The 24,190-nt window shown below is 38.0% G+C and overlaps 1 protein-coding gene across 1 annotated transcript in view; it reads left to right on the top strand.

Moving 5' to 3' along the window:
* The window catches only part of HORMAD2 (HORMA domain containing 2), a 71,400-nt gene extending 47,905 nt beyond the window's left edge, over nt 1–23,495 (top strand). Inside the window, exon 10 of the mRNA XM_069497450.1 lies at nt 23,400–23,495. Coding sequence (XP_069353551.1) covers nt 23,400–23,495 — 96 coding nt within the window. The remainder of the gene's footprint in view (nt 1–23,399) is intronic.
* Nucleotides 23,496–24,190: the final 695 nt, after the last annotated feature.

The following is a 24,190-nucleotide window of genomic DNA, read 5'->3' as shown; positions in this document are numbered from 1 at the left end:
CCCTCCTAAACTCTTGATCTGTGGTTTTCTTGTGATATCTTTGGTTTTGGTGACAGGGTAACACTAGCTTCATAAAATGAGTTGAAGAGTGTTTACTCTTCTACTTTTTGGAAGAGTTTGTGAAGAGTTGGTATTAATTCTTCCTTAAATGTTTGGTAAAATCCAGAGGTGAAGCTATCTAAAAGCACTAACTATAAAAGAAGAAATACTGATAAATTAGCGTTCATTAAAATTAAAAACTTCCCTCCCAAAGACATTGTTAAGAAAACGAAAAGGCAAGCCAAAAACTGGGAGAGAATTTGTACCCAGACTATATAATGAATATTTACAACTCTAACAAGACAACTTCATTTTTTAAAATGTCAAGAATTTGAAGACACTGCACAAAAAGTATGTATCGGTGGGTAAATAAGTTCATGAAAAAGATGTTCAGTGTCATTAGTCATCAGGGAAATGCAAATTAAAATCAAAATGGTATACTAGCATACCTCCCTAGAATGAACAAAATTAAAAATACTGACATTACTAAGTGTTGTCAAGGATGTAAAGTTTTGGGGATTCTCATACATTGCTAGTGGGTGTGTAGAATGGTACAACTACTTTGGAAAATATTTTATCAATTTCCTATAAAGTTAAATGTACACTTCCTATATGATCTGGCAATTTTCGCGCCTAGGCATTTACGCAAGGGAAATGAAAACATATAGTCACAAAAATACTTGTACACGAATGTTCATAGCAACTTTATTCATAATAGTTCCAACTGGAATCAACCCATATGTCCATCAGTAGGCTGAATAATCAGCAAATTGTGGTATCTTTGTACAATGAATTATAACTAGCAATAAAAAAAGAACAAAACCAATACATGCAAAAATGTGAATGAATTTTTAAAAGTCATAGGATCTTTAGCTCTTAAAATAAATTATAAAAGTCAGAAAAAAGTCAGACACAAAAAGAGTAAATATTGTATTGATATAATTTCATTTACATAAAATTCCAGAAGAAGCAAACTACATCTATAATGAGAGGAAACAAATCAGTGTTTGCTTGGGGGAGAGGGATTTAATGCAAAGGGGCATAAGGGAACTTTTTAGGGTGATGAAATGTTCTATATCTTTCTTTTTTTTTTTGAGACAGAGTCTCACTCTGTTGCCCAGCCTAGAGGCCATGGCGTCAGCCTACCTCACAGCAACCTCAAATTCCAGGGCTTAAGCGATCCTATTGCCTCAGCCTCCCGAGTAGCTGGGACTACAGGCATGTGCCACCAGGCCCGGCTAATTTTTTCTATATATATTTTTAGTTGGCCAGATCATTTCTTTCTGTTTTTAGTAGAGACGGGGGTCTCACTCTTGCTCAGGCTGGTCTCGAACTCCTGACTTCGAGTGATCCACCCGCCTCGGCCTCCCAGAGTGCTAGGATTACAGGCGTGAGCCACCACGCCCGGCCTTATATCTTGATTGTGGTAGTGGTTACAAGGATATATACATTTATCAAAGCACAAAGAAGTATACCCTTAGATACATTTTGTACATTTTATTGTGTGTAAATTGTCTCATTGCAGTTGAATTTAAAAAAGCAGTGATCCACAGTGTTAATTATTAAAGTCCTGTTGATAATTGTCCCAAATTGGAAACAACCTAAATGTCCTTCAGTGAAGAATTGGTTCAATAAATTTTGGTAGAATAATAACAGGAAGTACTATGTAGCCTTTAAAAACATATTAGACAGGCTTGGTGCGGTGGATCATGTCTGTAATCCCAGCACTTTGGGAGGCCAAGGTGGAGGATTGCTTTAGGCTGGGGATTTGAGACCAGCCCGGGCAACATGGTAAGACGCCCATCTCTACAAAAGTTTAAAAATTAGCCAGGTGTGGTGGCACGTACCTATGGTCCTAGTAACTCAGGAGGCTGTGGCAGGAGGATCACTTGAGCTCAAGAGTTCAAGGTTGCAGTGAGCTATGATCATGCCACTGCACTCTAGACTGGGTGACAGAGTGAGACCTTGTCTCAAACTAAACAAAATGTATCAGACAAAAACATTATCTGCCTGGCAAAAAATATTTGTACTTTTTTTTGGTAATTGAAGGAAAAAGTAAAACAAGCCACCTAACAACCTTCCAGTGTATAATATAATTTGGGTTATGTCAGTAACTGGTACTTACATTATTATAACTATATAATTCTATACAGAGCTGAATCATGCAGTAAGCCATGATTGCTTTTCCTTTCTGGTACAGGTTTTTGTTTTCCCTACAGTTAGTAATTGTTTTTCATTTGCTTTGTTTTCTTTTTACTTATTCCTGATTCAACTCCAAACTTAGTGCTGATTATCTAAATCTGCCCAAAATAGTAGTCATTAACCACGTGTGGCTATTAAAATTAAAATTAATTTTAATTAAATAAAACAATAAGTTCAGTTCTTCAGTCACACTAGACACATTTCAAGTGCTCTGGCCAGTGGCAACTGTATTAGTGCTGATATAGAATATTTCCATCATCGCAGAAAGTTCTAATGGACAATGCTCGTCTAAATTGCCTCTCAGATATTCGGAAACAACAATTTCATCTTCACTGAGAAATTTCTTCTGAAAATTTTCACCTTTGGTCAAATCTCTCTACCTGGTATTGGGCTCTCAAACTAGAATCTTCCTTCACAAACTTCCGGGGAATTCTTTGCCCTTCTCCTGTGTTAGATCTTATTTCCTATTCTTGGTTTGCTTCCTCATTTTTGTGGAGCATATCCTCTGGTAACTTCCTTAGAGAGGCGTGCATGAGAGGTAAGTTTTTTATATTTGACATGCCCTAAAAATATCATTATTCTACCCTTACGTTTGATTGACAGTCTGGCTGGAAATTAAAAGCTGGGAGGACAGTTATTTTTCATGATAATTTTTGAAGCACTGTTCTTCTGTCTTCTATCTTCCAGTGTTGCTGTTGAGAATTTCCAAGCCATTCTGATTCTGAGTCTCTGTGCATTATCTGTTTTCTCCTGTCTGGAAGCTTTTTCCTCAGGGTTCTGAAATTTCGTAATGGTGTGCCTTGATGTAGGTCTATTTTTATCCATTATTTGTGCTAGGCACTCAGTGACCAGTTTCAATCTGGTACCTCAGGCACTCCTTCAGTTCTGGGAAATTTTCTTGAGTTATTTCCTTGATGAAAAGTATGTACCATCAGATTTCTCTGGTTTTTATTTCTGGATCTCTCCGTATTTAAATATTCAATCTCCTGTACAGGTACTCTATTTTTTTAAAAAATATATATTTTCTTTCCAGTTTTCCATATGTTTGTGCCTTTATTCTGTTCTTGAGAACTCTTCAACATAGTCCTACTCTTCTATTGATTTTTCATTTGTGCTATTGTATTTTCATTTCCAAGAGCCTTTTGTTATTATTCTCTGAACATTCCTTTTTACCGCATCCTGTTCTTGTTCATGGTTACAGAATTGTCTCTTATCTCAGAGGATATTAATTATCTCTGTGTAGATTTTTTTCTCTCTGTATGTATATGTTTTGTTTCTTCTGTTTGCTCTCTTTCCTCCTCTTCCCCCACTCAGCTCCTCTACCTCATTCTACTGACAGGTCCTCCGATGGCTATAGTCCTTGGTTGTCTGCCCACATTAAAGAGTAGGGGGACTTTGAAGCTCAGAGCTTGTGGATGAAGCTTGCTGATTGTGGCCTTTATTACAGAATGACCTGGCCAGGCCTTTGGGAGAATTCTCAAAATCTGTATTTAAATCTTTCCTCTTGGTCTGTTCCCTCAAAATCTAGGCTGGTCGCCAGTGTTTTGGGACCCCAATAGAGATAGAGGGCTGAGGGTCTCTGCATTCAGTATGCATACTTCCCCTTAATTCCCTGATTCCAGTACCAAAACCCTGCATCAACTGTAGTTTCTATTCCATTATCCAAAGACTTTTTATCACCCTCTCTAGACAATAAACCTCTGATTTTATGAGAGGGTGGGAGAGGAACAACATCTATGGTCCACATAGTTGGGGTGGGGATCTCAGGATTCCAGCTGCTTCACAAATGTTTTCCAGTAGGTCTTCCTTGTTTTAGCTTCTCTACCCACCCTCTTTATCCTCTCTTTCAAAAGTGCCTAATGCTGGAAGTTCCTTAGAATGATGTACATTTGGTTGGTCCTTGGTTTGGTCCACTGCTGGTTTAGGTTTTTCAGGTCTGCTACCTTAGTTATGTCTCTTCCATCTGCTTTCTGGCTTCTGAAATGTCATTGCTTCTGAGAAATGTGTCATTAGGAAAAAAAATTTAAAAACAAATAAACATTTCATTGCTGCTGTCTTCTCTCTTATTCTTTCAGTCCTTTTGGATTTCTGCCTTTTAAAGAAATCTCTTTATTGCCATTCTAGTCAGGTTTGGGGAGGAAATTAAATAAATGTATATGTCAATCTATCATCTTTATCCAGAAGTCAGTAAATATATTTCTAAAAATATAAATATGTCAAGAGTTAGTTTATAGGACAAGCAATGCATTTTTTTAAGCATTTTGGTCTGAAGAGTAAAGGTACTATTATTTGCTTCATACACGATTTCTGAGATTTGGTAAAGTATTGCTTAAGAATTTTAACATGAAAAACTTCATAGTACTACAAAAATGTATTTAAAAATATAAGTCTAAATGATCTCAAGAAGAGAATATTAGCTCATAGTCTTCCACTTGGAAATAAATATCTCAGCTAGGTAGAAGGCCACTGAATATAATAAATAACATTATCTGAAAATACTTGCATGTTTTTTATTTCTCAGTCATACTATATCTTTTCAGAGCTTGCCAGAACATCTCTGGTCTCAATAACAACAACAACAACAAAAAATTGGTAAAAGATAGTTTGAAGGTCGACATAGATACTTTCCTATTAATTTGTAAGAATTCATAGAGTGATCAAATTCTTCTACTTCCTTTTGGATGCTTTGTGTCATAATTCTGACTTTGTTAAAAAGTAAGACACTGAAATTGTCACAGTAGGAGAGGAGAAAAATTTGAACGAAGCTGGTCTAAACATAAGGTAGGAAAAAAATCTTCAAATGATCTTGATTGTCCCTCTACTTACTGTCCTGTTTCCTTCTTTCCTTGCCAAATTTCTCACAAGATGCTTTCTATTTACTGTACCCCTCCTTAGCCATTCTTCCATGTAGAAAGCTGGCTTCCTCCACCTTCATTTTCCAAACTAATTAACTTCGTAATAGATCTCACAGTCTTTGTTCCTTTTTCAGTCTTCTTGATCTACTTTATAATATTGACTATATACTCATCTTAAAACATTCCTTCTTATTTTTATGATGTTATACTGTTCTCATTCTTTTTCCATCTGTCTGCATCCATTTCTCTGTTTTGCTTTTGTTCCTCCTCCCACCTGGATTGTGGGCATCTCCCAATATCTCCAAGGTCTTTGACCATATGTTTTTCATTCTCTACATGCTTTCTTTGGAGGTTTCCTTTCTCAGGGCTTCACATGTATCACAGGTATACTGTTGACTTCCAAATGTTTTATCTTGAGCCCTGACCATGCCCAAGAGCTCCAGTTCTATATTTTCAACCTTTTATTGGGCATTTCCACCTTGATGTCCCACTAACATGTCAAATCAGGTATGGTCATCTTTTTTTCACCACTGCCCTCCCTGTTCCACACACAGAACAAGTTTCCTTGCCTATCAGCATCACTTTTATCTCAATGTCTTAAGTTCAGAATCTTGAAATTGCTTTCCTACATTCTCCTTATTTAGTCAGGTATCAGAATTCCCTCAAGCCTTTCCTTTCCAGTCTGTTCTTATTGCCAAAACTGGAGTCAGACCTTCCTTCTCTCCCATTTGAATTACAACCACAGCCTCCAGGCTCTCCCACAGCCTCCTGCTCTGTCCTGCATACCACTGCCATCTAATCTTCTTTAAATGTAACTTTCATCATATCACTTCCTTAATCAAAAATATGTCATGACTCTGATTTCCTACTACATCAAGTCTAAACATCTTTTCCTGGCTTTCAGGCTGCTCATAATCTAGCTCCACCTTACCTGTCTCATTTCCCACTATTACCCAACATGTTCCCCTTCCTTGGGTTAGATCAGTTTTCTCACTGTCACAAGAAAAAGCCAAGTTCATTTCTGCCCCTGTGTTGTAACAAATACATATTTTTCTTATTTAGAATGTCTTCTTTCCATTGAAATCATGTCCGTCTTGCAAGAGAATTGTCTATGCTTCCTATGTCTATTTCCCTGCTTTCTATTCTCTTTAACCCACTTTAATCAGTCTTTTATCACCACCATTCCACTGTCAAAGCCACAGTTCTTATTATTTTCCTGTTGTTAGTCACTTCCTCATTCTTTCTCATCTCAATAAATGATGCTATCATTTACCTACTTTCTCCAGCCAAAACCCTAGGAACCATCCTTAGTTCTTCTTCCTCATAATTTACATCTGATGGGCGTGGTGGCTCACGCCTGCAATCCCAGCACTTTGGGAGGCTGAGGCAGGGAGATTGCTTGAGCCCAAGCTGCAGTGAGCTATGATTGTCCCGCTGCACTCCAGCCTGGGCAACAGAGTGAGACCCTGTCTCTAAATAAATAGATAGGTAGATAGATAAATAAATTTTAAAAACAAAATAAATAAATAAAATAAAATAAAAATGACCCACATCCAGTCTATCAGCAAGTCCAGTGACTTTACATCCAAAATATATTTCAAATGTGACCACTTCTCACTATTTCACTGTTGCTACTTTAGTCCAGGCAAACAATTCCTCTACAGTGGTCTCCCTGCTTTCATTTTTGCCCTTGCACAGTTTATTTGTCATAAATCATCTTTAAAGATGTGAATCAATTCATGTCACTTCAACAAGCTGTGACCTTTAGGCCATACCTGATCTACTCTAGCCTAAGGCTCTGACCTTACCTTCTTTCTTTTCCCCTTATTTTCTCATGTCTAGTTTCTCTGGCTTTTCTTCTCATTTCTATTAATAGAATAAGCCAACTTTATCGACACCGCACTTACATGTAGACATATTTCAAAACAGTCACTACATAGATTAGAAAAGCATAAATGTCTTCCATTTCCACAATATTTGTCAGTAAAATATATCTCAACAGAAAAAACTTTTTTCTAAAATCAATATTTTTATATATGTTTATTTTTATTCTGAAATAATCTCAAGCTTACAGAAAAGCTGCAAATACAGCACAAATCATGTTTTTTCTGAACTTCTTCCTTCATCACCCCTGAATACTGCCGTATGTGATTCCTAGAAACAAGGACTTTATCGTAGATAATTACAGTCCATCAAAACTGGGAAATTAACTTTGATACATTATTATCATTTAACCCCTAGACTCCATTCAAGTTTTACCAGTTGTCCCAATGATGTCCATGATAGCGAAAGGATCCAGGTCAGAAGCACGTGTTGCATTGAGTTGTTAAATTTCTTTAACCTCCTTTAGCTTAGAATAGGTCCTCAGTCTTTTCTTGACTTTCATAACCTTGACATGTATTAACAGACTAAGCTGGTTATTTTGTAGAAAGTCCTTCAATTTGTGTTTGTCTGATTAGAGATCCAGGGTATGCTTTCTTTCTTTCTTTCTTTCTTTCTTTCTTTTTTTTTTTTGTTAGAGATAGGGTCTTGCTGTGTTGCCCAGGCTAGCCTCAAGCTCCTGGCCTCAAGCAATCCTCCTGCCTCAGCCTCCCAAATAGGACTAAAGGCACTTGCCACCATACCTGGCTTTCAGGGCATGCGTCTTTTTAAAGAATACAACAGAAGTTAGAAGTAGTGCTGAGTAATCATTACATCCTTCAAGTGGCACATTATTTTGATTTGTCCCATTACTGATTATGTTTATTTGGTCATTTGATTAAGGTGGTGTCTGCCAGCCTTCTCTACTGTTAAGTTACTCTTTTTTCACTTTGCAATTATTAAGTAGTTTATAGGAAAATACTTTGAAACTATGTGAATTATCCTGATCATATGCAAACTTTCCATTTATTTGTTATTTATTTATATTAGTATAGACTCAGGAGTCCTTATTTTATCCATTACTGTTATTATTTATTTTGATGTTCACATTCTCTAAGATTTTGCCGGTGGGAACCCCTTCAAGTTGGCTTCTGTGTTCTTTGACATGTCCCTCTAATTCTTTGAGCACTTCCTTACATTTTGTCACAACAGGCTCTTCCAGACTCATCTTGTACTTTCTCTGTTTCAGTCCTGGAATCAGCCGTTTCTCTGAGGACCCCTGGTTTTTTAGTGGTTCCTTCAGTGGGCAGAGCTAGAGAATATAAGTATGTAGGCATACACACACATATATACATAAACAGCTATATTCATGTCTCTGTATGAAAATCCATGAGTTTACTTCTATACCGCCAATTATAATCCAATACTATAGAGGTCATTCTAGTTTTCTCACTTTCTTATTTGTAATTTCTTTCTCCATCAGTGAGAAACCTGGCTTCCATTATCCTTAACATATTTACTCATTTCATCAGTTCCCTCAAATGTAACCAAACTCCCATCTTCACCACCTTCCCTGCACACATGTATGTACCCATCTCACACCTCTAGGACTCTGACTCTCCTCCCCAGACTGCCTTCTCACCCTGCTCAAGCTTTGACACTCCGTCCTGGGCCTTTTCCCCACATAAATGCCCTCCTCGCTCTGCTCAGGCACTGACATCCCACTGTGTGTCACCCACACTTGTGATGCCCTCCTTACTCCATCTGGGCTCTGACTCCTCAAGCCATGCTTGCCCTCCACATGGCTGCCCTCCTTACCTTGCTCAGGCTCTGATTCCCCTCCATGAAGATGCCTACCGTGCTCTGCCACACCTAATACTGACTTTAGGACTGTGCTGTTGGGAAGAGGAAGAAGAACTAAGGTCAATATTTTATTTAGAAAATGCTTTTTTCTTAGTGTAGATTTGACTGTGAGTTAAGATGGCTATAACATTTCTGTTCCCTTTGCCCTAAAAAACAAACAATGGACAAGGAGCCAAATCATTTCTGAAAGAACACCTACCTTAAATCAGTGGGAAACAAAACAACCATGTAAAAAAGAAAGATTCCTTTATATTTTTTCATGTTTTGTTCAAATGCTTTGGTATTATGGACAAAGTCTCAAAATCACTATTGCATGATAATGATTAATGATAAGTTCATGAACCTTATATTTTCAAGAGGGTGGTTTCTGATGCGTGATGCCCTTGGGATCAAAGTTAATTTTATCGGCCGGGCGCGGTGGCTCACGCCTGTAATCCTAGCACTCTGGGAGGCCAAGGCGGGTGGATCGCTCGAGGTCAGGAGTTCGAGACCAGCCTGAGCAAGAGTGAGACCCCTGTCTCTACTAAAAATAGAAAGAAATTATATGGACAACTGAAATATATATATATACAAAAAATTAGCCGGGCATGGTGGCGCATGCCTGTAGTCCCAGCTACTCGGGAGGCTGAGGCAGGAGGATCGCTTAAGTCCAGGAGTTTGAGGTTGCTGTGAGCTAGACTGACGCCACGGCACTCACTCTAGCCCGGGCAACAAAGCAAGACTCTGTCTCAAAAAAAAAAAAAAGTTAATTTTATCTTTTAAAACTGAGAAATGCAAATATTTAATAACAGTAACATTACTGTTATTCGGTTATACCACAAGATTTTGCAAGGCAATGTCTACATTGAATTGATTGTACCTTGGAACTTTAGAACTTTTAACGTCTGCAAGATCGCCCTTGATAACCTTTTCACAGAGCTGAGGCACTGATGAGGAGTCAGGACATTGCTGTCAAGAAGCAAGACTCGGCCGGGCGCGGTGGCTCACGCCTGTAATCCTAGCACTCTGGGAGGCCGAGGTGGGCGGATCGTTTGAGCTCAGGAGTTCAAGACCAGCCTGAGCAAGAGCGAGACCCCATCTCTACTAAAAATAGAAAGAAATTATATGGACAGCTAAAAATATATATAGAAAAAAATTAGCTGGGCATGGTGGCGCATGCCTGTAGTCCCAGCTACTTGGGAGGCTGAGACAGGAGGATTGCTTGAGCTCAGGAGTTTGAGGTTGCTGTGAGCTAGGCTGACGCCACGGCACTCACTCTAGCCTGGGCAACAAAGTGAGACGCTGTCTCAAAAAAAAAAAAAAAAAAAAGAAGCAAGACTCCTGGAGACTACAACTTTCCCAGGACAAAAATATTCATGTTTGCCTCCAAATCCTTTCAACATTTAAAGTAACCATTCCAAGTAGTAGCTTTCTCATTCCTACTCTTATTCCAAATTTTCTTTGTCTGAGAGGCAAATTTAGCTTTTTCCTTAAATCAAGATATGATCTGATTAGACTTTTGTTTAATTCTAAGCCAGAACATACCCAAACTCCCACTGCATTCCTTGGAAGCCCTAAACGCTGTTGATTGAAGTGCTCTCTTGGCCACATCTCACTCCGTTAGGGAGTCAACACTCTCCATCTGTATCCTCTCAGAGACCATGAAAAGGGAAAATGGTCTCTGTGACTTCTCCAGCCAGGTGGGTCAGATTAGCTTTACAGTCCACTTATGAGGAAGCTAACAAGGCTCCTCTGTGGGTGTTTGAGCACATTTTACAAAACTGCTGATGACCTCATGAGCCAAAGAAACCAGGTCTCACATTGTGGACTAAGCCTAAATATTAATACTACTTTATATTTATGTAGTGTCTTTTTTCCAAGGAACTCCAACCTCTTTACAGACATTATGTCATTAATCCTCAAAGCATCCCTGTTTGGTACATGGCAAATATTATCCCCCTCCCTTTTTTTTTTTTACTGTGATGGAAACTTGCAAGTCGGAGATGGAACCCAGCCCCCTGGTTCTTAGTCTATGCACTATAGCATGAAAAAAGCCAGACTAACACTTTTTCAAGCTTACTCATTGCTTCTTGGGTGGGATTTGAGAGGATGTCTCAGTTTGTATGTATTTCAGTTTTCAGTGTCTCTAACTTAAGAAGCTCCTCTTTTCCTTCTTCATTATATCAGGCATAAGATATGTTGTCTATCTTCCCCTGTTGCATTTATGGGAACACTAGAAGTGTGTATCTGAAATTTGAAGTGAAATACTTTGGTGTAGAATATGTCATTTCACTTATCACTCAGAGATCTTTTACACTTCTCATACCCCAAAAGAAGTTAGATTTTTTTTTTTTAACCACCATGCCAGCTCAGGACACATTTCATTTATAGCAATCACATGTTCACCAAAATTGGGTAATATTCAACTAGATACAATCAGTTTGTATGAATGATTAAAATGTATCAGATATTGGGCCAAACATTTTCAAATACACGATCTTATTTTACATATATAGTGTTCCATGTGAACCTGTTAGATTTAAGTCCTAGGTGTATGGAAACACCCCCCCAGAGTAGGGCAAGAGAAAAAGAGGCACTAATAGAAATATGGCCTCAGCTGCTATATCCAAAAAAAAAAGAGTTCCCTCAATTAATTCTGATTCCCTTACTGGAAATCTCTAGTGTAAATATTTCCACAAAAGGGGAAAATGTGGGTAAATTCTAAAAATCACTAGGAATTAGCTCAATACCCACAAAGTCAAAAAAAAACTTAAAAGATTGGTTCCTGCATAATCAACTAATGCAAAGCACAGAGAAAAGAGCTAAACACAGTCATACCTAAGGATGACAAATAAATCTTGATTTCATGTTGTGACATACTTTCTAATCAGGATTATGACAACCCGGAATTATGAACTATAATGGCATAACTTTAAACACTAGCAAAAATAAATTTCACATCTCATTTTTAAAATTCTTTTATGTGACCTACTGTAATGTTGTTTTTCAAATTGATGGACATTTTACTTTGCTGAATTAGATAATGGCAGTGAAATGTGAAATACTGGGGAAAAATCAGAAGAGCTCTTGTTAAAACAAGGCAGAAACTTTCAACCTTTAATCATTAAATTCTGAAAGCCTCACAGTAAATATGTGCCATATGCTCTGCGACCACACTGTTCTACTCTGCTCTCTGGCCTAGCTAGATTGGAAATAGCCCTACATTTCTAGATAAATAGTGTTTAATTTGAAACTGAGCAGCTCTACCACATCATGGAAAATCTTTATGGTTTGGAAAATATGTATAGTATGTCATACTTTAGCTATATAATCTAGCCATAGTCTGTAGCATAATTTTGCTTCAGTTTATTCTCAACAACCTTGAGTTTTTAAGAAAATAAATTCATAACATTCCAAATGTTTGTTTTTTCTTGTCATAGAAAATGTTAGCCAAAAAGAATACTCTGTATCCCAAGTAAAAGTTTCGTGATAGGGAAATGTAGAAAGTGTTAGTCAAATCGGACATTTGCCCTAGCAGGGTTGCCACGTATGGCTATGCTGATTGTGCACTGCACAGTTCCAGGGACAAAAATGTGAATGGCACCCCCTGGAGTTGAGCAATGCCTGGCAGCCCTGATTTTAACTTAATAGTAAAGCTTTTGAAAATGCTCATTTTTTTTCTGTGATTCACAACTGAAGACCAGTTGTGAGCCGCAGGAGGGCTTTTATTATTATTCCTCTTTGTGTGTGTGTATGCAGGGTCCTTAGTTTTTTCCTGGCCACCTTGGTTCCGAAAGACTTCCTTACTAACTGAGCTTCAGCACACTGGTCTGGCATTCTCCCAGCTCTAGGTTTTCATGAGTAAGGGAAAATGTGTGCACTCTGAGAAGAAGCTTGTCAGACGTGCTTAACCAGCCCAAGGCTAATTTATAAAGTCCCTCCCTCCATTCTCCTTCTCCCTCTACATTCCAACAGCATACTGCTTGTACCTTTATTTAGCCCTTACTTCACCTTACCTGTGTTAGATGTTAGTTAGAGTTTGTTATTTACACCTCTGTGTCCCTCACTACCTTGAAATACTCTTCTGCTCATCCCTGCTGTCCTGCAGCCACTGTGCCCTGCCCCATCACCACCACAGCACTTAGCATGGTACCTTGAAGCTTCTGCTTTCCTGATGCTCCTCCTTTATCCTTCCACTCTTTGGTTCTCTCCCATTTCCTTTAGTCAGGAGGAAAACTTGTAGTCTGTAGATGGCGAGAATAACTGAAGGCAATGGGAAGAAAACTCACCTCCAGTACGAGACCAAGTGTGGCCCTGAAGATAGGCCTACACTTCCTTGTTTACGCTTACTGTGGCCAGACCTGGTCCAGCTTTAATAAGACAATTTGAAGAGAATGGTATCATGAATTGTGTAGCAGTTTAAGTTTTTAGTGGTGCAACTGATTTCAAAATGAATACAGGACAGACGACAGTTTCTACAAGGATGTACAAGAAACCAGTAACAGTGGTTGTCTTCTAGGAGGGGACATAGGTGGCTCAGGGATAGCAGGGAGAGTTTACCTTTATATTACCTTTTGAATTGCATATTATGTAACTATAAGCTATTGAAATAACCAAGTAAACAAAAATGGAAGCAGACAATTAACTAGACTCAAACTAAATTGATGCTGTAGAAAATTCTGTTCATTATAGGAAAGTGTTCAAATACCTTAAAAAGTAAAAGTAGGTCAAGAAGAGAGAAATATTATTTTCATTTTGTGTTAGAAACTTTGAAAATGTTTCATCATTTGCTGGAAAAATATTTGTGTGACCCTCATGTAAAACTTATTCTCACTCTGAACACTCAACCCAACTACCCTCTTTAAGGAGTTTTCATTTTCTTTTTCTATTCAAGTGAATTTAGACACAAATTATAGTGAAAATTTGACTTCTTAGTGACTGTATCTTGCAACCGTGGCTCCACCTTGTATGGAGGAACTTTTTAGGGGATGCCAGAGTTCCTAAGTGTTATCTACTTCTCTTTCTCCTTCCTAGAAGAAAAAGTAGGCAGTTTTGACCTGAGGTTTGGATATCACACCAATAGAGATCTTCCCTCTCAGACAATCATCATACCAAAGTGGTCTTTTTCTGTATGTTTTATGGAACCTATCTCTATAGTCATTTCTGTACTTACAGTTATACTATGTTCCTTTCAACACCTACTAAAGCACTTATAGAGACTTAGATTCAATCAAATGACCTACATAGCAAGACTGTGAGAAGCAGGGTATTGCATTTCCAATTCTGTATCTATTATCTGTTCATCTCTTTTTTGAAGAATCAGCAAGCTTATGTCAATTGTAGTACATATAATAACACCATCATGTCATTGCCTGTAGATTTCCAGCACTCATGCCACAAACCAAGAAGCAACTTTTTCATTTTTATAATTGCTTCAAGTATGTGCTTGAGTGTTTCCCTGGCCCCTGGCAACCATTATTCTACTTTCTGTCTATGAATCTGACTACTCTAAATACCTCATACAAGTGAAATCGTATAATATTTGTTCTTTGTGTCTTATTTCACTTAGCATAATGTCCTTAAGGTTTATCCATGGTTTTAGCATGTATCAGAATATCCCTCCTTTTTAAGGCCAAATAATATTCCATTGTATGTATATACTACAGTGTCCACTGATGGACACTTGGGTTGTTTCCACCTTTTGGCTATTGTGAATAATGCTGCTATGAACATGGGTGTACAAGTATTTTTTTTTCAAGTTCCTGCTTTCAGTCCTTTTGGGTATATACCCAGAAGAGGAATTGCTGGATCATATGATAATTCTATTTTTAAATTTTTGAGGAACTGTCCTACTTTCCATAGCAGCTGCACCATTTTACCTTCTTATGAGCAATGCACAAGTGTTCCAGTTTCTCCACATCATCCCCAACACTTGTTGTGTTTTGTTTTTGTCTTTGTTTTTGATAATAGCCACCCTAATGGATGTGAAATGGTATTTCATTGTGGTTTTGATTTGCATTTCTCTAATTAGTGATGTTGAACATATTTTCATGGGCTTATTGGCCAGTTGTATATCTTCTTTGGATAAATGTCTCTTCAAGTCCTTTGCCCATTTTAAAACCAAGTTGTTTCAGTTGTTGTTATTGAGTTGTAGGAGTTCTTTATATACTGTAGATATTAATCCCTTATCAGATATATGACTTGCAAATGTTTTTTTCTTTTCCATGGGTTGCCTTTTCATAGTGTCCTTTGATGCACGAAAGTTTTCAATCTTGATGAAGTCCAATTTACCTGTTTTTTCTTTTGTTGCCTGTGTTTTTGATTTCATAACCAAGAAATCCTTGCCAAATTCAATGTTACGAAGATTTTCCCTATGTTTTCTTTTACAAGTTTAGACTGTTAAGTTTAGATCTTTGATCCATTTTGAGTTAATTTTTGTGTATGATCTACAAGTCCAGCTCTATTCTATGCATATGAATATCCACTTTTCTCAATAGCGTTTGTTGAAAAGACTGTCCTTTCCTCATTGAATGTTCTTGGCACCCTTGTTGAAAATGATTTAGCCATGTATGTCAGGGTTTATTTCTGAGCTCTCTATTCTATTCTATTGGTCTATATGTCTGTCTTTATGCCAGTACCACACTGTTTTGGTTACTGTAGCTTTGTAGTAAGTTTTGAAATCAGGAAATGTGAGACCTCTAACTTTATGCTTCTTATTCAAGATTGTTTTGGCTGGTTGGAGATCCTTGAGATTCCATATGAATTTGAGAAAGGGTTTTTATATTTCTGCAAAAAATATTATTGGGATTTTGACAGAGATTGCATTGAATGTATAGATTACTTTGGGTAGTATTGAATTTTTAACAATATTAAGTTTTCTCATCAATGAATGTGGGATGTCTTTCCATGGTTTTGTTATTTTATATACTGCTTATGAAGATCTTCCCAATGCTAAAGTTATAAACAAATTTTTCCATATTTTCTTCTAATAAGTTTATAGTTTTGCTTTCTATATTTTGTTCCTTAAGCTAGCTGGGATTCTTTTTCTGGTATGATAACTTTTTCCCATTGTATTGGTACCACCTGAATAGTCTGCCCGTTCTCTGCAAATTGAAATGTCACCTTTGTCATAAACCAAATTCCCATGTATTCATAGGTTTATTTTTAGACTTGCTATTCTGTTTCACTTACCCATATATCTATTGCTATTATTATTGCTGTCATGTTTTAATTACTGTAACTTTATAGCAGGTTTTGATATCTGGAAGGGCAATTCTTTCCCCTCATTCTTCTTTCTCAGTGTTTTTAAGGTTGTCCCATACATTTTCTCTTCCAGATTATTATGAGAATTAGCTTAACAAGTTCCAGAAGACATATTATTAGAATTTTGATTGAGATGGCATTGATTTGATAAATTAATCTTGGGAAAATTGACCTTTTTATAATAATGTCTTTGCATTTTGAAGAGACATTATTTCTAGTATCTGTATTTCTATTATCAACATAATCCCTAGGAAATTTTCTATTTGCTTGTATTATACCCAGATTGCCTCTGTAGAGCAGCTCTGCCCAGTAGAACTTTCCGTGATGATGAAAATGTTCTCTATCTGTGATTCCTAATAGGTTGCCACTCACCACATGTGGCTATTGAACACTTGAATTTGGTTAATGCAACTGAGGAACTGAATTTTAAATTTTATTTAGTTTTGATTAATTTAAATGTAAATGGCCTCATGTAGCTAACAGCTACCACATTGGATAGTGCAGCTTTTGGAAATATGAATAACTGTTTGAACACTTTTGGTAAGTAGTAGAGCTAGGGCAGCAAAGAATTACCGATACCTACTATGTGAAAGACACTGTAGAGAGGCTAAACACCATAAAATTAAGACATATGGATTCCTCAAGAACTTAAAACCCAGTCCCAGCTATAGGACAAATTGTTTATAAATATTCATGTTGTCAGAAAAATACAATTACAAAAATGTGCTGTTGGTATTTGTTAGAAAGAAAGCTCATATCAGATTAAAATAGCAGGAGAGGATTTGTGGATGAAACACTATTAAGAAATTGAACTTGAAGGAACTATTCAAAATTTGAAAGAAAGTAATGAAAGATTTCTGTTTTCTTAAATGTGGATGAAAGAGAGTGGAGGGGGAAAAATGTGGTATGTTTGGGGAATTGTGAATATATTAGTTCCCTTGGCTGCTATAACAAATTACCACTAATTTGATAGCTTGAAACAACAGAAATGTTTTCTTTCACAGTTCTAGAGGCCAGAAGTCCAAACTCAGTATCACTGGGCTAAAATCAAGGTGTCGGCAGAGCCATACTCCCTCCGGGAAATCTAAGGGAGGTTCTGTTCTTTGCCTCTTCCAGCTTCTAGTGGCTGCTAGCATTCCTGGTCACATAACTCCAGTCTCTGCCTCTGTAGTCACATTGTCTTCTCTTCTGTGTTCAAATCTCCCTCTGTGTCCTTCTTATAGGACACATATGATTATATTTAGGGCCCGCTTAGAAAATTAAGAGCAATTTCTCTATCTCAAGATCCTTTATTATATCTGTAAAGAACCCCCCCCTTTTTAATTTTGCCATATAAGGTCACATTCACAGGTCCCAGATTTAGGACATGGACATCTTTTGGGGGCTTATTTTTCAGCCTACCTCAAGGATCCAGTTTGGCTGGAGTTGGGGATCCTGTGGCAGTAGGAATGATAACATTGTCAGTCACTGAATGACTTGCACATGTGAGATGTTGTACCATATTCTCTCTCTGTGCTATTCCATTTACTCATTACAAGAACACTGTGTAGGCATTAGGAGATGAGGGAGGAATCTAAGGTGACTATGTTTTCCGCCTTTGATGACTGGGAAATGATGATTAACAGAAATTGTAGAGTCATGAGGAAAAATTGGTTATAAAGGAAAAACAATGAATTCAGCTTTGTCTTTGTTTAGTTTGAAGTCCCACTAGGCTATACCCAAGAAAGGGTCAACCCCAGATAGAAGCCTAAGAGCTTTACAAAGGCTGATGGCCTCTCTTACAATTTGCTACCTTTGTTTTCCCCTTTGGGTTCAAGAAGCAGATTATAAGGGGCACTAAATTTGAAATCAGGGTTCAAGACTTGCACTTACTAAATGTGTGAACCAGATAAGTCATTTCACTTCCCATATACCTTCCATGTCTTTTCATGATTCATTGTCTTTAAACATGCTGAACTTTCTGCCTGGAATAACCTCTCCCGCCCCCACCACCGTCTGGTAAACTGCTACTCATCCTTCAAGACCCAGATCAATGTCCCTCTTCTAAGAAGCCTTCTCTAAATTACCCAGGCTGAGTTAGTCACTCTCTCCTGACTTTTATAAACTTTGTGTACTTGTTGTCTCAATTTCTTTTATCTTTTATGCACTCCTTAAATGACTTCAAGGTGACGTCTGCCCTCACTAATCCAATTCACACAGTAACCTCCATGTGGCTCAGTCAAGTGGATGTATTTCAGATCTCATCTTTCTGGACATCTCGGCAACACTTGACACTATTGACCACCACCTCTTATTTTCTCCACTCTCTCTTCTTAAATCCCTCTTCCCATAACTTACTTTGTTTTTTCTTTTTCCTGAGACAGAGTCTCGCTCTGTTGCCCGGGCTAGGGTGCCGTGGCATCAGCCTAGCTCACAGCAACCTCAAGCTCCTGGGCCTAAGCAATCCTTCTGCCTCAGCTTCCTGAGTAACTGGGACTACAGGCATGTGCCACCATGCCCAGCTAATTTTATATATATATATATATATATATATATATATATATATATATATATACTTTTTTTTTTTTTTTTTAGTTGTCCAGCTAATTTCTTCCTATTTTTTTTAGTAGAGACAGGGTCTTGCTCTTGCTCAGGATGGTCTCGAACTCCTGAGCTCAAATGATCCACCCGCCTCAGTCTCCCAGAGAGCTAGGATTACAGGCATGAGCCACCACCCCCGGCTCCCATAACTTTCTTGACATGACAGTCTGCTAGACTTCTTTTATCTCTCTTTCTTTTTCAGTCTCCTTTGCCACTTCATCCTCTATCTAATCTCTAAATGTTGGAGTTCCTTAAGGCTATGTCCTGGCCCCTTTCCCTTCTCATGCTCTGATCTCTCAATAAGAAAATTCTTCCACACCCATTGCATTAATTATCCTCCATATACTTATGACTGTCAAATTTGCACCTCCAACCCAGACTTCTCTCCTGAGCTTCAGACTTCCATATACAGCTGCCTATTCAACATGTCCACGTGGAGGTTTTGCAGGAACTCCAAACTCAGCAGGTTCAAAATTCCCATTGTTTTCTACCTCGGAGAAGAGCACCACCAACCATGCAGTTAGCCAAACTAGAAACTGAAGAGTTCTTGCTAACTCATCTACCTCTTTCTTACCATCGCATCCAATTGGCCATCTTTCTGATTCTACCTCCTAAATATTTCTCTCAGTGTTGACTTTTCTCCACCTCCACTGCCACCCAAGTCATCACCTGACTACCACTATAGCAGACTCATCACCCCATATCCACTTGATGCCTCCGATACATTTCTACACCGCAGAATGCTCTTTGAAGATTCATTCATTCATTCACTCATTCATTCCTCAAAAAATATTTATTGAGCTCCTACTATGTGCAAGGTACTTGCTAGATGTTGGTGGTACAAATGTGACCAAGAAATTTATGTTCCTGATCTCCTAGAACTCTATAGAGTTTAATGATTAGGAGATCTAACTTAATTGGGATGGGAGTAGGAGAAGTTTCTTTGAGGAAATAATTTTTTATCTGAGATCTAAAGAATAAGTATGAATCAACTAGGTAAAAGGAAGGGCTGGTGCAGGAGAAAGAACATTTTAGACAGAAGGAACATCATGTGCAAAGGTCCAGAATCAGGAAGAAGCAAGGTATGAGAAACAAGTCATGAAACTGGGCACAGCCAGGCCCTGAAGAGTCGTAAATCTAATTGGGGGGTACTCAGAGTGTCTGGTAGCTGCTCAAAAGGCCTGCCAAAGTAGATGAGTGTGTGAGTGGAGGTGTGAACATTTTTCTGAGGAGAGAGTACATAGTTTTCATCAAGGTCTTACAGCCTTTCCTTCTCCTAAAAATGTGAAGAACCACTGCTGGGGTATGAAAGGCCATTTTTAGACTTTGTCCTAAAAGCAATGGATGCCATTGGAAAATATTAAGCCAAAAAGTAACATGGTCTTATTGTAAAATCCACAGGGCCAGGATTTTTACCTCTTTTGTTCACTGATACATCCCAAGCTCCTAGAACAGTGCCATGCACATAGCTGGCACTCAATAAATGATTGCTGAATGAATGAGTATCTATTTTGGCATTATATTGTATTACATGATGTTATAGTCATCTGCATAATGCCTCTCCATTGCAAGGCTCAATCATGGAAAACCAACTATGTCTTACTCATCTTTGTGTTACTAGAGATAAGATATTAGTGCTCAGCACAGTGCCTGGCTTAAAATCAGTTTCAATTATCATTCATTCGTTCAGCCAATAATTACAGAGCATCTCCCAGATGCCAGGAACTAAGAATTCAAAGATGATTATAATATCATCACTAATCTCAAGGAGGTTACACTCTGGAAGGGAATACTAATAAGTAGGCCTGATAATACTATGTAATAAATGCTATAAAAGGAATAAGAACAGAACACAGCCCTAAGAGTTTCAGGGAAGCCCAGCAGGCAGAAAATTCCTGGGCTGCACCTGGGCAGGGGAAGGAGAGAGGAACATAGCATGGGAGTGGGCATTACAGGCGAAGTCCAGAGGTGGGCAAGCAGGGCCCACTAGGACTGCAGCTGCAAGTGATGAAGTAAGTATGGGGCAAGATGAAGCTGCAGAGATGGGTCCATGCCATAAAGCACCTAGACTTTATCCTAAGGACAATGGGAAGTCATTAATGGACGAAAGACAAAGCAAAAGAATGAAGTGGTCAGATTTGCATATAAGAATACTTGTGCTCCAGAGTGGAGAATGGATTAGAAAAGTAGTAATAGTGGGGGTGGGGAGGCCAGCGACTGGGAGAGGTGATGTTGGCCTGCGGTAATACAGTAGAGGTAATGGGAACAGAGAAAAGTGGATGGATTTGAGAGATATTAAGGAGGTAAGATAACAGGAATTAGTGATTAATTGGATGTTAGGGAAAGAATGATGGTGTATTCATGGATAGTTTTTAACTTGGACACCTTGGATGAGTGAGCACAAAGCTTGGGAGCAGGCTTAGAGAAGCAGATGATGAATTCCAATTTGGACAGACTACATTTGAGTTGTGTTTGGAACATCCATGTGGAGACTTTTAGTTGGCAGTTGAATACACAAATGGATCTAGAGTTCAGAAGGAAGATCTAGGCTGAACACATAAATGTAGGGGTCTTTGCTTATGAATGGTAATTGATTCCTGGGAGTGGTTGAGATCACTCAGAGAGAGTGTGGAGAATAAGGACAAAAGACAGAGACAGAACTCTGGGAGAACATTCAAATAACAAGCACTTTTTAAAGAGAATGAATAAAGAAATAAATGACAATCATTTTTAAAAAGGGATCCCTTTCGGTGCTAAATACTGCTACCAAATCAGCTGCTATCTTCTTTGTGCTTCAGGCAAAGCCTGCTCTTTGGCTTCTCAAATGGAGAATATGTTACCACACCAAAAATGGAAAGTGGGGAAATAGTCGGGACATGTCATACAGCAGAATGTATATCTTCAGGGCTTCTTCTCACACATGTATGTGGATACTCTACTCCTGAGGCTCTGCTGGTAAACAGATTATAGTAGCCTCTTGTTCATCTCCGTCAAGAAACACTTTAAAGCTATATGTTTAAAATATAATATGAAATACATTAGAAGGCATTTCATGATGACCTTGATATTACTCAAATCATCCACATAATCTTTCTAGACTGCCTGATTGCTAGTCTTTTGCTTGGCTGGTTGGCTTTGGCATCAAATCTGCAAACTCACCCAGTTGGAATATACCTGAAAAATGTTTCTCAAAGGTTCCTTTGGGTGGATAAACTTATGGGTTCATATAATTCATATAGATTATTTGTCTATGTTTGGAAGTGTCCCCTGACTGATGAGTACTTGCTTTTGAACCCACTAGTTTTCTATAAACCATTGAGAGTTCCCAGGCCTCCCTAGTTGCCTTCAGATTGTGTACATTAATGAAGATGTTTTGACAAACTTACTGCAATAAAATTGAAGCTCTGCAACTTGCAATAAAACTCTGGTTTACTTGAACAATAGAAGTAAAAGAGAACAAAACTATTAAATGCATCAGGTCAACTGGTCATTTGAGAATTTGTACCAGATTTGATAGAAGTGAGGGTAGTTTGGTTTTAATGGAAAGCATGCCCAAGCAACATTTCTAGACAAGCTGACTTTTACCAAGTATAATACTTTTTTTCTTACAACCGAACGATAACAAATTCACCTCCTACATAAAGAAGTTGGTTTTTGTGCTTTGGGTTTTTATGTTGCTATTTCCTTTCCTTTAGAGAAGGCCATTTCACACTTTTACATGTATAAGCAAACCAATTATTTGATGAACTGCTTTATTTATTTTCTCAGAGTTTTACTGTTTTATATAGTTAATGTTTTAGTTTAAGCCAAAGTGAATTTGTGGTTTCTGAGATCAGGAATTCAACTGCTTTCTAAAACTAAAGAATAAATTATTGCTTAAATTAGCCATTTTAGACCCAATCTTTGTTTCTAAATGGTAGTTAAATGCTTGATTGACATTCCCACTATTTTGTGATGATAACATATCAATAATAGCATGCATCTACTACAAAAGAAAGAAAGGATAATGTTGAAACTTCTATATAGTCTGACAAGTCTTGCTTTGAAATATATATCTTACTCCATTTTCCTTCCAAAGAAAGAACAGAGGACATGGAAAAACCTTTCCTCCCATCTAGTGGCTATAAAATATAGAAATGTGTTTCTTGGAATTCTAGGCATTAGGGATTGTCTGACAGATTATAATATATCCAACTGTTCACTCAGTTAAGCAAAAGTGAGTTCTAAATATTTACCAAAGCAAGCCCAATGGAGAAATACATATCTATGATGATTCACTAATCAACTATCCTTTAATCAATAACATATACCTCTCTTCAATAGAAGGGTCATGGTCCTTCTTAATTCATTAATCTGAACATAATGATAGCAAGGACAAGGCTGTATGTCTCTGCTAACAGAAATTGGGACCTATATTTGCCTTTAAAGCAATCAGTGCCCTAGATCTCTCCTGACCCTTAATTGCTCCTTGTTGGCCCCACACCTTGACAACTGTTCCCTCAAGAGTTGGATGTGCTGAATTCGCTAGAGAAAGCCAGAAACTGACTGCCTCCAGGGGACCTCAGCTCCTGAAACTTGGAATAGCAGACTCTGATACTGGCAGCAGGGCCTCTGTGCAGGGCCAAACCAGCCCATAGGAAAGCAGGTTTGGATCCGTTATGCAGCTTGAGGGATTAATGCTTGGTCTACCTGTCTTATATGTCTTGTGCAGATGTCAAAATCTCTGCTGAATTGTGCCCTCTCTGGTGATTCTCACAGATTCAAAGATTGAATTTTCTGTGCAATCAGCAAAATCCTGAGAGCTCCAGGAAGAAGAGGAAGTTCAGCATACCAGTGAAAGTCTTCATCCCTTAGAGAAAATGAAAGTTCAATGCTTTTGCTACATTTATTTTAAAATAATTTTATTTTGCAAAAACATGCATGAAATGTCTTAATAGACATTAAGACAAGTGCCTATTACCAAAACCATTTTCTAAATTTACTGCTCAACTTTTTTAGTCAATTTACTAAGTGCTGAATTACTGAGTAGGACATAGATTCACTTTGCCACAAGAAAACAAGGTCACCAGGGCTGCCTTGGGATAGCATTACTTCAAAGCTGAGTTAGAGATGAGACACCTTTTATGTTAATATTTGTAAAAGAACCATGGCAGCTATTTTGAAAGAAATAAGCTGTTGTTCTCAAAGGAAAGGAGGATTTTTTTTTTTTTTGTATAATTAAACTCTTCAGGTATTTAGACTACTGTGAAATGATTTAACTTGTTGTAACCTGTCTACTGGAATCCCTCTATAGCTTTATTAAAATTCCCACAGAGTTGCATAGGATGTGTGTGAAGGTGCTTATCCAGGTGTGATTTATGTGTTAACTTCAATCACAAGGTTGATCAGCTAATTATGGGACCAAAATATGCTCTCCCTGTAAAGTTCCTTAACTCTGGCCCCAGGCCCTATTCCGTTAGCCAATCCAAGACAGGGGACATGCTGCAATTTAGGAGCCTGGCTCCCTTTTATGGCCTATGTTTATTTCCCAGCAAGCACCTTAGTTTATT

The sequence above is a fragment of the Eulemur rufifrons genome, chromosome 21 (genome assembly GCF_041146395.1).
Source record: "Eulemur rufifrons isolate Redbay chromosome 21, OSU_ERuf_1, whole genome shotgun sequence".
Lineage (NCBI taxonomy): Eukaryota > Metazoa > Chordata > Mammalia > Primates > Lemuridae > Eulemur > Eulemur rufifrons.
Note: the sequence above shows the minus strand (reverse complement) of the source record. Positions and strands in the feature narration are given on the sequence as shown.